The 13,899-nt window shown below is 44.4% G+C and overlaps 1 protein-coding gene across 1 annotated transcript in view; it reads left to right on the top strand.

Moving 5' to 3' along the window:
- ATAD1 (ATPase family AAA domain containing 1) overlaps positions 1-13,899 on the top strand; it is a 183,547-nt gene that overhangs the window by 40,755 nt on the left and 128,893 nt on the right. Inside the window, exons 4-5 of the mRNA XM_085605575.1 lie at positions 6,700-6,820; positions 9,909-10,109. Of these exons, the coding sequence (XP_085461701.1) occupies positions 6,700-6,820; positions 9,909-10,109 (322 nt within the window). The remainder of the gene's footprint in view (positions 1-6,699; positions 6,821-9,908; positions 10,110-13,899) is intronic.

Below are 13,899 nucleotides of genomic sequence, written 5' to 3'. Positions count from 1 at the left end.
AGGTTCAAACCGCAATTCTTGCTCAACCTTTCAACCAAGAGCAGCTATTTGGCCCTGCAGTGGATACTGCATTAGAAAAAATGAAAAAGGATAATGAAACTGCCAAGTCTATGGGAGCACTGCAGTCTCAACAGAACCGGGGTTCCTTTCGTCGCTCCTTTTATAGAGGAGGCTCCAAAAACACATCAACTGAGACCACGTCCACCTTTAAAAATTCTGGACAAACATCCCCTAACAGAGGTTACTTCCGGGGAGGTTATAGGGGAAACAATAACAAAGGTCGAGGACGCGGCAATAACAACAACACCCGCACCTCACCAGCCACCAAACAGTGACTTGCCACCACTCCCCCCAGACCATTCCACTCCGGTCGGGGGACGACTCCAACAATTCCTGCCTGTCTGGACTTCCATCACCACAGACAGGTGGGTAAGACAAATTATCCAGTCTGGCTACTGCCTCGAACTCATACAATCCCCCCCAAACATACCGCCCAAACAACGTCCAATGTCCTCGCATCATCTCTCTCTCCTCAAACAAGAAGTTTAATCCCTGTTACAAAAACATGCGATAGAACCAGTTCCCCTTCAACATCAGGGAAAAGGGGTATATTCTCTATACTTCCTCATTCCCAAAAAGGACAAAACACTAAGGCCCATACTGGATCTCAGACTACTAAACCAGTATATACATTCGGATCATTTTCACATGACCACTCTCCAACAAGTCCTCCCACTTTTACAACAGGGAGACTTCCTCGCCACATTGGACCTCAAGGACGCATACTTTCACATCCCTATGCATCCCGCTCACAGAAAATATCTACGATTTGTGGTAGATGGGCAACACTATCAATTTACAGTTCTCCCGTTCGGAGTAACAACAGCACCCAGAGTGTTCACCAAGTGCCTAGCAGTCGTGGCAGCGCATCTCAGAAGACAACAGATCCATGTCTTCCCCTATCTGGACGATTGGCTCATAAAAGCCAATACATACCAAAAATGCGTTCTCCACACTCATCGCACGATTCAAACTCTCCACGATTTGGGATTCACTATCAACTACCCCAAATCCCACCTACAACCTTCCCACTTACACCAGTATCTAGGAGCAACCATAGATACATCCAAAGCCATTGCCTATCCCAGCACAGCCAGGATAGCCAGTATACAAAATCTCATCTCTCAATTTCAAACTCATCCATCTCTTCCAGCAAGAGTGTTCATGCAACTCCTAGGCATGATGGCGTCCTGCATCTCCATAGTCCCACACGCACGACTTCAAATGCGTCCCTTACAAGAATGCTTAGCACAACAGTGGAACCAAGCTCACGGACAACTTACCGATCTGGTGTTGGTGGACAGTCGCTCACTTCGATCACTGAAATGGTGGAACACCATCAACCTGTCCAAAGGGAGACCGTTCTTAGAGCCTCTTCCACAAGTTGTGCTAACTACAGACGCATCTCTCACGGGGTGGGGAGCCCACCTCCTTCACCATACCACTCAGGGCAGATGGACCAGTCAACAGAAACTGCTCCACATCAACCACCTGGAACTCTTAGCAGTGTTCCTAGCACTAAAATCCTTTCAAATTCACCTAAAGAACAAAACTGTCCTCATACGCACAGACAACATGACGACAATGTATTATATACAGAAACAGGGAGGGACACACTCTCTCCAACTGTCCCAACTGGCACAGCAAATCTGGAGATGGGCAATTCCCCAAAACATCTACCTGTTAGCAGAACATCTCCCAGGGATCCACAACCAAGTGGCCGACCTCCTCAGTCGCCACACACAACAGATCCACGAATGGGAACTACACCCCAAGGTTCTACTCCCCTTCTTCCAGAAGTGGGGACAACCAGACATAGACCTGTTCGCCACTCCCGAAAACACAAAATGCCCAACCTTCGCCGCCAGGTTTCCACACCCACAGTCGAAGGGCAATGCCCTATGGATGAACTGGTCAGGCAGATTTGCGTACGCCTTTCCGCCTCTCCCACTAGTTCCATTTGTGGTACGCAAACTGAAACAACAGTCACTAACACTAATACTAGTGGCTCCCACTTGGGCACGTCAACCGTGGTTCACCACACTTCTGGAACTATCTTTAGTTCCACATCAAAAGCTACGCCTCTCCCCGGATCTGTTAACCCAGAACCATGGAGAAATCAGACACCCAGATCCTCAAACACTGAACCTAGCGATCTGGCTCCTGAGGTCTTAGAGTTCGGTTACCTCAATCTCCCTCCAGACTGTATGAATATCATAAAAGAAGCCAGACGCCCTACTACTAGAGCGTGTTATGCCGCTAAATGGAAACGATTTGCCATCTACTGCGCTAATAATGACATACATCCATTGGATGCTTCCATCCAAAACATCATTTGCTATCTACTACACTTGCAAAGATGCAATCTAGCGTATTCCTCTATACGATTACACCTAGCAGCCTTGGCAGCCTACTTGCAAAATAGGCAACACCTGTCCCTTTTTAAGGTACCAGCCATCAAAGCGTTTATGGAAGGTCTCAAAAGGATTCTTCCCCCAAGATTGCCACCTGCCCCAGTGTGGAATCTCAATGTGGTCCTAACAAGACTCATGGGCCCCCCATTTGAACCTATGCACAAATGTGAATTGCAATTCCTAACATGGAAGGTAGCCTTCCTTATCGCAATCACTTCCCTGCGCAGAGTAAGTGAAATACAAGCCCTTACACTTGAAGAACCTTTCTTACAACTACACCGTAACAAAGTGGTTCTTAGGACAAACCCTAAATTTCTTCCAAAAGTGATTTCCCCTTTCCACCTTAACCAATCAGTAGAATTACCGGTCTTTTTCCCAAATCCAGACTCGGTAGCTGAAAGGGCCCTACATACCTTAGATGTTAAAAGAGCATTGCTTTATTACATCGACAGAACAAAACCTTTTCGAAAGACAAAACAACTCTTTGTTGCTTTCGCGCCACCACACAAAGGCAACCCAATCTCCAAATCAGGGATAGCCAGGTGGATAGTTAAATGCATCCAAATATGCTACCTCAAGGCTAAACGTACACTCACAGTTCCCCCTAGGGCGCACTCCACGCGTAAAATAGGGGCTTCTATGGCCTTCTTAGGCAATATTCCCTTAGAAGACATTTGCAAGGCAGCCACATGGTCTACCACGCATACCTTCACTAAACACTATTGTGTTGACGTGCAGGCCAAACAACAGGCCTCCGTGGGCCAGGCTGTCCTAAAAACTTTATTTCAAACTGCTGCAACGGATACAGGCGACCACCGCTAAGGGGAGCACTGCTGTATAATCTATCCTCAGTGTGTGATCTGCAGCTCATATGCCTCGAACGGAATATGCTACTTACCAGTATGCATCTGTTCTTGGCATGTAGAGCTGCAGAGTCACACACGCCCGCCCGCCTCCCCGGGACCTGTATCTGTTCCAGCATCCGTCTTACTTAGACATTACACATGGACATCCTTTCTTTCTTTTCTATATACTCCATCTTTTCCCAACATGGCGAAAAACAATCTGCCGATGGAGTGGATGCCCATGCGCACTGTTGTCCAGGGGAGGAGTCACCAACCTCGTGACCAAAGGCTTCTCCGAAGACAACAACAACCTGCAATCATCCGAGCCCAACACCAGATGGCGATCTTATCCTCAGTGTGTGACTCTGCAGCTCTACATGCCAAGAACAGATGCATACTGGTAAGTAGCATATTCCTTAAGCAAAGTGTAAAGTGACAAAAAAGCTAAACATTTTCTTTTGAGCCCACTGCCAGATGCCTCAGTGTCTTAGTACCAATGAAGCGCTGTTGTCTTTCCACCTCATTCCTCTTTCTTCCACTATTCTACACTTCCTATCTTTAGCTGACTCTTGCATGTTTTTTGATCCCTTCTTTCTTCCTTAGTCACTGTCTTCCTATCCTTATCTTACTCCTCCTTTCTGTGTCTTTTCTTCACCCATTGGACCTTTAGTAGAATTCCAACCATTTCGGATCACCATCAAGAGGCACACCATAAAGGCATTGATGTGGCAGACTTCACTGGGATTTATAGTAACTTGTTTGCTGTCACACCATCCTCTGAAGTCTGTTTCAACATCAGGACAGTTGCCTGCATCAGCACTGTGTTGTGGCACACATTCTCGTTGATTCTGAATATGCTTTAAAGCTAGACTTAAACCGTGAGGTCAACTGCCAAGAACATCATATTCACTCTTGAATATAATCTTTATTCTACTTGTTTACCTCCACAACAAACACCAGATTGTTCCTTTGGAGAAATGGCTCAAACGAATGGATTTTAGCAGACCCCTCTCACCAGCTTCCCCGCTGCTGCACAAACAGCCGTCCTTACCCTGCCCTGACTACCTGTGATTTTGATTGTTTTCACTGTTTGGCTAATTTGTAACTGCTAAACTTACCCCACTGTTAGCGACTTACTTAACCTGTTTCTGTTATTTTAACAATAGTGTACTCCTTTATTAGCAACTTTTACTTGTCATTCTTATTGTCTAGTCCATAGCTCACGGTTAGCATCATTGTAACATTGTATCTGTTTGCCTGTTTTTGTGCTATTTTCCCCTGCCCCGCCCACCACCTCAGCGCCCCTCCCTCCTCCTAACCTTCTTAATGTATCCTGCAGCACAATCGCTGGTACGGCCATGCAGCGGAAACGCTACTAGCGCGCTGCTGGTGTGCCAAAGACAAGCCCTTCTGTACCTGTCGGCGCCTGGATCATGCCCAGCGCCAGGAACCCTGGCTCTTCCGCCACCTGAAGACACACTGCCACCGAGTCCTGGACTTCACAACAACTGCTGCGGCACCAAGTCTCGATCAACGGTAGGACCGTATACCTGTCGTCACTACCTCTTCTCCTGCAACATTATACTGTCACAGGATCCCCTGGCTCCGCCACCAAGCCACCCATCACCGCATCTGAAACAAATAATCCGAGAGCCAGTGGGCTGACTCCCTCAGCACCTCCCACTCTGACACCTGAACCAACCTAGGACATTCTGTCAAGAACCTCTCCACCTGGATAACTGACTGTGCCGTCAGTCGCCCCGTCAAGTCCACCAAACTCAAGAAACCATCCAAACAAGCCAGCTGGTACACTGCGCAAAACGCAACTGCAAGTGGCTTGAATGCAGATGGTGCACTAGCAAGGAGCCCACGGTTAGAGCCACTTGCAAGACATCCCTCAACCAATGCCACCAACTCCTGACAAATACAACAAGCATTGGCATAGCCAATAGGTCTCGCCTTTGGGACCTTATAAGTGTTTAGCCATGCAACAGTTGCATAACTTAATACTTATAAGGTCCCAAAAGCGAGACCTATTGGCTATGCCAAGCGGCCGTGAAAGTAATCGCGGTCAAGCGAGGCGCGCGCGCGCCCGCGCACATGCACTATAGCTCTAGGCTGGCCTGGTTGCACTTTTTGGAGCTATCGCAATAAGTCTCGCCAGACCAGCGCATACGCTGGGTCAGAAGAGACCTAAAAAGGAGCACCCTCACTGATGGCATCGAAACCAGCTCCAACCACAGCAAAGAACTCTTCAACATTTTCCGAGTTCTCCAACCCCCAGCTACCGAAAACATCATCACCTCCTGCCAGGATAATTGCGACACCCTGGCAGACTTCTTCCATAACAAGATCTCCACCATCTACAGAAACTTCAAACCCCCACACACCGTCGCCAACAACCTCGACCTCCTCACTCACACAAAGGCAAACCCCGACCACCAGCTCACCACTCAAAACACCACTGGCGTCATAAACTCCATCCACTCTAGAGCACCCACATACCCCTGTCCCCACCACATCTTCAACCTCTGGAGCAAGATAATCAGCAACAAGCTCACCGCCATCTTCAACACATCCATCACCACGGCTAGCTTCCCTGAAGAATGGGAACAACCAGAAGTCAAACCCCTTCTCAAGAAACCATCCGCCAACCCCTAGTGATCTCCAGAATTGCCGTCTCCTCTCTCTGCTCCCCTGTCCTGCCAAAGTCCTCATAGCCATGAACCACCAACGTTTGGGGGAATAATTCCCATCAGACGGAAAGACTGCAGTTATGAACTTTAGATCTAAAGTGATTACAGCTATAAACAAAAATCATGGATATATGAATAGAGAACATGTTACCCTCCTACCAAAAAGAGTTTTGATTTATTGTTGAGTTTTATGGGCAGTCGAAACTCCAGGAGTAGGGACAATGTACTTGGATTTTTGTGATTTTTACCAGTTCAGTTAGAAAGGATCATTACTGTCATTGCTTTGAATCTCTGTATCTGTAATTGCCCGGCTTTTGCGCCGGGAGGTGGTCTTTGTCGTACATGACGAGACTGAAAACCAATGCAGCCTTTTAAGATTGCTTGGTCAGAATATCTCATTCTGCCCATGGTTATTTATTGAGATGCTTTAGGAGCAGATTGGTGCATTAGGTAAATCTTACCTGACTTTGATCGGGTGAGAACCCCCAAAATAACTTTTGCATGGTGTGCAGTGTTCATTGGGGTTGGGATGTTTGCCTGATATCCATGTATTGTTTGAAGTGTGCTGCCATGGAATGTGTATGCTTCCCCCTTGTTGTTCGATATCTTTTTGTGATATGTTAGACCTTTCCTCAAATCAAATGGTTTTGCTACCAGATTGATTCCTATTCGTCTGTATTTCAGGTTACTTGGACTGATATTGCAGGATTAGATGAAATTATTACTGATTTAAAGGACACAGTAATTTTACCCATTCAAAAAAAGCACTTATTTGAGAACTCCAGGCTCTTGCAACCTCCAAAGGGTAAGTAGAAGAACGTTTTGCTGCCTAAAGCACCATTGAAGTCTGAACAATTACAAATTATGCTTGCCTTTCTGCTAAATAGTAAGAATCCATCTAATTCAGTCCTACCATTCCAAACTTCTTTTCTAAATGTCCTTTGGGTTCCACAGATGAGACATAGAGAAAATGATGAGACACCTGTGAGTACACCTGTCTAATAATAATAAAACTTAAAATGGGACAAAACATAAGTTCCGTTGGACTGATAAGTATCACACTTTAAATCCTGCAAGATAAATTTGGAAATGGATATTTATTCTTGCTATGCAGGCTGCTGCAGACATATTGCTGAATCTTCCAACCCAATAATCCAAAGTGAACAAATCATTTTGCAGTACAAGAGGAACACTTAATTTCAGTGTTTTGTATTCGTGGCTTGCCACACAAGTCCTATCTCACCACCACCTGAGGGCACAGGTAACAGGAGTGTAGTCCATTTTTATGTGCTGCGTCACAAAAGAATAACCAACAATGTCTACACTAGTATTTAGTTTTTTGTGTTCAAGATACTATTATCCTGTTACAAAGTCCTCCCACTGAACAATTGTGCACAATCCATTTGCTTTCCAGTTTAAACCAAAAATGTCCAATAATTAGCATTTGCAACAGCAACCAACATTTTCAATTAAAAGTGAAAATCTCTCTAACTTGAATGCTCCATGATGGCCCGTGCCCATGCTTACAGTGACAGAAGACCTTGGTGGTGGTCCACATTGTGTGGGGTTTGGGTGGCCAGGGTTTCATGTTACAGTAGACCTGTGGGCAAGCTGGTGCTTTGTTCGCACCCCACCTGTGCCATGTCTGCCAGGCCTGTACCCCAGACAGCCTTTATACTGCCTGTGCTGTCCAGGCCAGGCAGCAATAGATGAAAAGCAATTTCTCTCTGGGATAGCTTATAGAGAAGAAACACTACAGCAAAGATATACGTAATCAAAAAATATGTAAATGTTGCTATGACCATCAGATGACGTTCGAGGTGGTACAACTACTATAACAAGCATTTGCAATGCAATAGGTCTCGTATTGACTCAAGTTTGAGCTATTGACATTGCAAATAACTATGTATTTTATTCTTGTTTTCTTTTTAAAAACATAAATAAAAGGCATTGTTATTTACCATGCCAATAGCTTAAACTCTCGTAACTCTGAGACCTATTGCATTGCAAATGCTTGTTCAGTGGATGCATTGAAATACTGCTGTTTACGAAAGGCACTGACTGGAGGCACAATAAGCACCTGCACATGAATTGGTGGCAATCGAGAAATATCCGAGAAATATCCAAAATAAATGTAATATAAACCTTTCCTGACGCTGCCTTTCTCAAGAGTCAAGAATGGATCTTGCTTCGAAAGAACTGAAGATCTATATTACAAAACAATTTTAAGCCAGCCAAAACTTTAAGACTCACAACAAACACAAGGAAAAATTCCCAGACTCATTATAACCACAAATGGGTCTTCCTGCTGCTTTAACAGCTGGTGACGCTTCTATTATTACAAGACTCGTAACACTGCGCATTTAGAACGCGGTAGCACTGTATGGGCTTATGGAATCTAATTTGATGGAATGAGTGCAACCAGACAAAAACTCTGTGTTTATTAATGCAAATCCAACACAATACTTGTACTCCGTTGATAAATAAGTTCATTACCTACTGTGATTTATGAATAAATAAATACTCACACTCTGTCCTTGCTGAAGTCCACAATCGTTACATGAAAAAGCGCAACTCTCCCTGAGCTCCAGCAGCAGATGCCTTGTCAGCAGCAGGTTGGCCTGCTTTTTTCTGCGTCCCTAGTCTACATCTGCTAAAGGACAACTTCCTGGCACGAGAGAGCAGTTCAGTAGCCATGGCATTCAATACTTCTTGATACAGCGTCCAGCTGACATTCAATGCTGATGTCCAGGTCTGCTCAGCTGAGGCTGTTTTTTATAGACCGCGATATCATTGCATCTCTGGACGAAATACTACTACTCGTACAATCAAGGACAACAAGCTCGTGTCTGCCTTGTAAAGTTGCAGCGTGCAGTGCAATTAAAAGCTGAATAAAGCGTGCGGTGGGAGCGTGTGAGGCAGAGAGGAGACGCTATGCGCGTGCACATCGCCTGTGCGCGCACAGGGTTTGTCTCCCTTCCCACACCAAACCGACTACAATAGTCTCACCGAGGCGAAGCAGCGCATGCGCTGCGTTCGCTAGGAGAGACCTAACAATGTTACCTAGTGAGTATACTTTTTAAAGCTGAGAAAATGGCCATCCCTGGCAGACTTGTGGCTCTGAAAGGTATAAACGCTTGATAAGAACAGCTTTAAGAATTTGTGAAAACACTGAAAAATAGCTTCTCAATTTCACAAAATATACACACTGGAAACTTTAGCAATGCGTAGTATAGCTTGAAAAAGGATGTGGGGGGGGGATGTAAAAGAGTTGCAATTTTGGGCTTCCCTTTGAAAGGATCAAGTGTCTGGTGCACAGTAAGCTGCATAGTATGCTTGCCTTTGAGCCTTTTACATGCTAGGCACCAGTGTGATATCCTGAAGTTAAAGGGTAGAACCAGTTGAATGTTAGTTTCACCTCTAAGATGCTGGTATAGTTGGGTCAAAGACAGTCATGTCTTGCTGGTGTCTTGGATATACAATTTATCTTGGGTCCAAGTGGATAGAATTGCAGGCTGGTGTCTCTAAGAGACCACCAAGGCAAGTGTTTTGTTAACAATACCTCAAATGTTGGGAGAGCTTTGGATTGAGTCTCTCACCTACTAGCATGAAGTCAGTAGACCTCTTTTTCAGATGGGGCATTTAAAGCCACTTGATGCTTCCTAAAGCCTGCAAAGGTTGTGCATTGGAAGTATTTGCGAAGTATTTGATTCCTGAATGCCAGTGGATTTTTCATGAAATCAGTTGGTCATCTGGTAGGTAAGACCAACAGGGTGAGGGGATGAGTGGCCTTGGGCCCAGTTAGTCATGCACTGTGCAAGACCATGCTGTATTTGATTAATTATTTTGCAACATTACATGTTTACTAGTTGTGCACTTTCTCCCCTTTTTAGGAGTTCTTTTATATGGCCCTCCAGGCTGTGGAAAAACACTAATTGCCAAAGCTACAGCCAAGGAAGCGGGTTGCAGATTTATTAACCTTCAGCCCTCCACGCTGACTGATAAATGGTACGGAGAGTCTCAGAAACTCGCTGCTGCAGTATTCTCCTTGGCTGTAAAACTTCAACCATCCATCATCTTTATTGATGAAATAGGTAAAGACCATGAATACTTTACACTACAGCTTTAAGTGTCTGTCTTTGCACGCTTCAATTTAGGTTGTGTGGATCATAATCAGGCATTTTTGTAAGTCTTTGAATTGGTACTGAAATTCGGGCAATGTTCAAATGTGTGGCTTCAAAGAGTCTGACATTTGTTAGGTCCCTTTCATTGTCCTACATCTGATGATGTAGGTTACTAAGTTCCAAATCCCATACACTGCTACAAATGGGCCGTTGTGAATTGGGAGCTCAACATCTGGCTGATTGCTGCCAACATTTTCTTCTAGTACATTCGTTTATGACGGGTCCACTGTATGTGCAAAGGGGTGCCACCTGCCTCTCACGGCCTGCAACATAGATTGGAGATCCAGGTAAACATGATGCAGTTTCTCTAAGGTTAAATGGCAATGTACTTTATAAAAAACCTTCCCTGTGTTGAACTGCCATACTGTTTTCTTGTACTCTTCATAGGCCTTCTCAGGACTCCCTCAAAATATATATATATATATATATATATATATATATATATATATATATATAACCTACTGGCGGTCGCCAGTAGGTAGTTATAGTTAGGACCACGTTTCCATAGGAAATCCGCAACATTCTATTTTGAATAACTTTGGCGCCGGTCGACGAATCCTCGCGAATTTTTCAAAATAGGTGGGGCGCTACGCTCCGCTCCTACCCTGAAAGTCTCGGGGGGATTCGTCAAGCGGGGGCTGAGATAAAAGGGGGGTCCCAAAACGCGTTTTTCCCATGCATTTTTCCATAGGACCTTTAGACAGGGCTACAGCCCGAACGGCTGAACAGAATTACTAGAAATTTGGCTGAGAGGTAGCCCTCAGGTCAAGGAAGTGCCTTTTGTAGGTTTGGTGTAAATCTGTTCAGTAGATTCTGAGAAAATAGCCTTTAAATCAATATATATATCTGAGCCAGCTTACGGTGCGCTTACCGTACGCGTACGGTGGCGTGCGCGAGCGCGATTCTGATTGGCTCTTAGATCTTAGTAAACATTCGAATCGGCCGAAACCAGGAAGCGGCGGCCGCCATTTTCTCTCTCGCACTGAGAGTGATTTTTAAAATTTAAAGCCCAAAAACATGTAAAGGGGCTGTTTAGACAGCTCCCACACACATAGGCATGTTGAGGGAGTCCCCAAAGATCCCCCAAGGCCAAAAACGGAAATTTTATTTTTTCGGTAATTTCGCCGATTACGCTTACCGTACGCGTACGGTAAAAAATTATTAAAAAAAAAAATCATCCACACACTCTCCACCCCGTGTGCAATTGGTGGCCGAAGGCCACCAATTGTGCATTGCTTATTACACGTGAGATAAACTAAAATATTTAAAAAAAATAATAATTTAAAAAAAAATCATCCACACTCTCTCCACCCCGTGTGCAAATGGTGCCCGAAGGCCACCAATTGTGCATTGCTTATTACACGTGAGATAAACTAAAATATTTAAAAAAAATAATAATTTAAAAAAAAATTATCCACACTCTCTCCACCCCGTGTGCAAATGGTGCCCGAAGGGCACCTTTTGTGCATGGCTTATAAAATATAAGAAAAATTAAAATATTACCTTTCGAAACGAAGTGCATCATATGTCCTCCATGTGCGCACGGTGCGCGAAGCGCATCGTGCGTACATGGCCCATCTAGCGTAACGTGGGCACGCGGTGCGCGTAGCGCACCGCGTGCCCACCGTGCGTGCATGGCACTAACTGCGTATAGTGGGTGCGCGAAGCGCACCGCGTGCTCACTGTGCGCGAACGGTGCGCGAAGCGCACCGTGCGCGCACAGAACGAACTGCGTTAAGTGGGCGCGCACGCCACGAATGGCGTAAAGTAACTTAGCATTTAAAAAAACGTACAAATTCACTGAAAAAACCATAGGTTTCACACACGTTATAGTTAGGAATTAGCATTTAAAAAACCTTGCAAATTCACTGAAAAAACCATAGGTTTCACACATGTTATAGTTAGCGGAAATTTTACTGATAAAAAACCAATGAAATTCCCCCGTTATAGTTACTGCAGGCAACTATAACTCACGCGACCGCAATCTTCTGCTGATGACATATGTGTCTTTATGAAAAAAAAATATTTGTAATATATGTATAGCTAAAAATGTATGGAAGAAGACATGGGCAAATAAGTGTCTAAATACAGTATTAGCATCAGCAGAGGATTGCGGTCGCGTGAGTTATAGTTGCCTGCAGTAACTATAACGGGGGAATTTCATTGGTTTTTTATCAGTAAAATTTCCGCTAACTATAACATGTGTGAAACCTATGGTTTTTTCAGTGAATATATATATATATATATATATATATATATCTATCCAAAAGAAAAACCTCCGATTAAGGAGCCCTCGACCCTTCAGGGCGGCCTCTGAAGACAGGCACGGAGCAGCCTGCCGATTCACCACACCAATGAGCACAAGATAGAGGCCCGTCTCTGGAAACAACAGCTTTATTTAGAGATATGCTGCACAATTAGGCTTCCGTTACTCCAACATGTTTCGGCGAATAGCCTTGGTCACGGACAGGAAGCTGAACACCAAGTGCATGTGTGCACGCTTTTTGAAAATGTCATTACATCACGTGACTGAAAAATACAGATCCCACAATGCATCCGTAACACTTAACTGGCTGCTGGTAATACGAGGAACAATTCACGTTGTTTGAGGCAGTTAATAACTTGCTCTTTGCATTGTGCCGGTGCATATAATTCAAAATGAATGGTACATCAGTCACGGAAATATGAAATTACAGGCATATTGCCAGATATTATTGTTCTCTTTCAAAAGCTCCCGTTTTCAGAGCGATTGATGTTGGATGTCCTCCTTATCAAATCCCTTCCAACGCTGTCGTTTGATTTGCACATTCGCATAACCTTTCGTAGGTCCAAACTGCAGCAAGTGGGTCATGCTCCTTTATTCAATCCAAAAGAAAAACCTCCGATTAAGGAGCCCTCGACCCTTCAGGGCGGCCTCTGAAGACCGGCACGGAGCAGCCTGCCGATTCACCACACCAATGAGCACAAGATAGAGGCCCGTCTCTGGAAACAACAGCTTTATTTAGAGATATGCTGCACAATTAGGCTTCCGTTACTCCAACATGTTTCGGCGAATAGCCTTGGTCACGGACAGGAAGCTGAACACCAAGTGCATGTGTGCACGCTTTTTGAAAATGTCATTACATCACGTGACTGAAAAATACAGATCCCACAATGCATCCGTAACACTTAACTGGCTGCTGGTAATACGAGGAACAATTCACGTTGTTTGAGGCAGTTAATAACTTGCTCTTTGCATTGTGCCGGTGCATATAATTCAAAATGAATGGTACATCAGTCACGGAAATATGAAATTACAGGCATATTGCCAGATATTATTGTTCTCTTTCAAAAGCTCCCGTTTTCAGAGCGATTGATGTTGGATGTCCTCCTTATATATAATACTATTCTGATTATGGACTTCCACTTGTTCTCTTTCAAGTGTGTTATCATTTGACTATATAGCGGCAATATTAGACCCAAGGTGCCACCAGATGTGTTGCTTAATATCAGTTTTTTTTAGATGAATTGCATCCTCTTTAATGCAAGGTTGTAATACCTGGTGCCTCGATTTTTGACATCTAGACCTTTAAATCTTTAGGTCTTAATCTTTTTGTAATCTTCGGATTTGCCTATTTGAACAGGACTGCTACAATCCTACATTTTCCTTTTTCCCATTTTGCACACACTAATCCTGAACTTGCAGAAAATGGTGGGTTGA

The sequence above is a fragment of the Triturus cristatus genome, chromosome 1_2 (genome assembly GCF_964204655.1).
Source record: "Triturus cristatus chromosome 1_2, aTriCri1.1, whole genome shotgun sequence".
Classification (NCBI taxonomy): Eukaryota; Metazoa; Chordata; class Amphibia; order Caudata; family Salamandridae; genus Triturus; species Triturus cristatus.
Note: the sequence above shows the minus strand (reverse complement) of the source record. Positions and strands in the feature narration are given on the sequence as shown.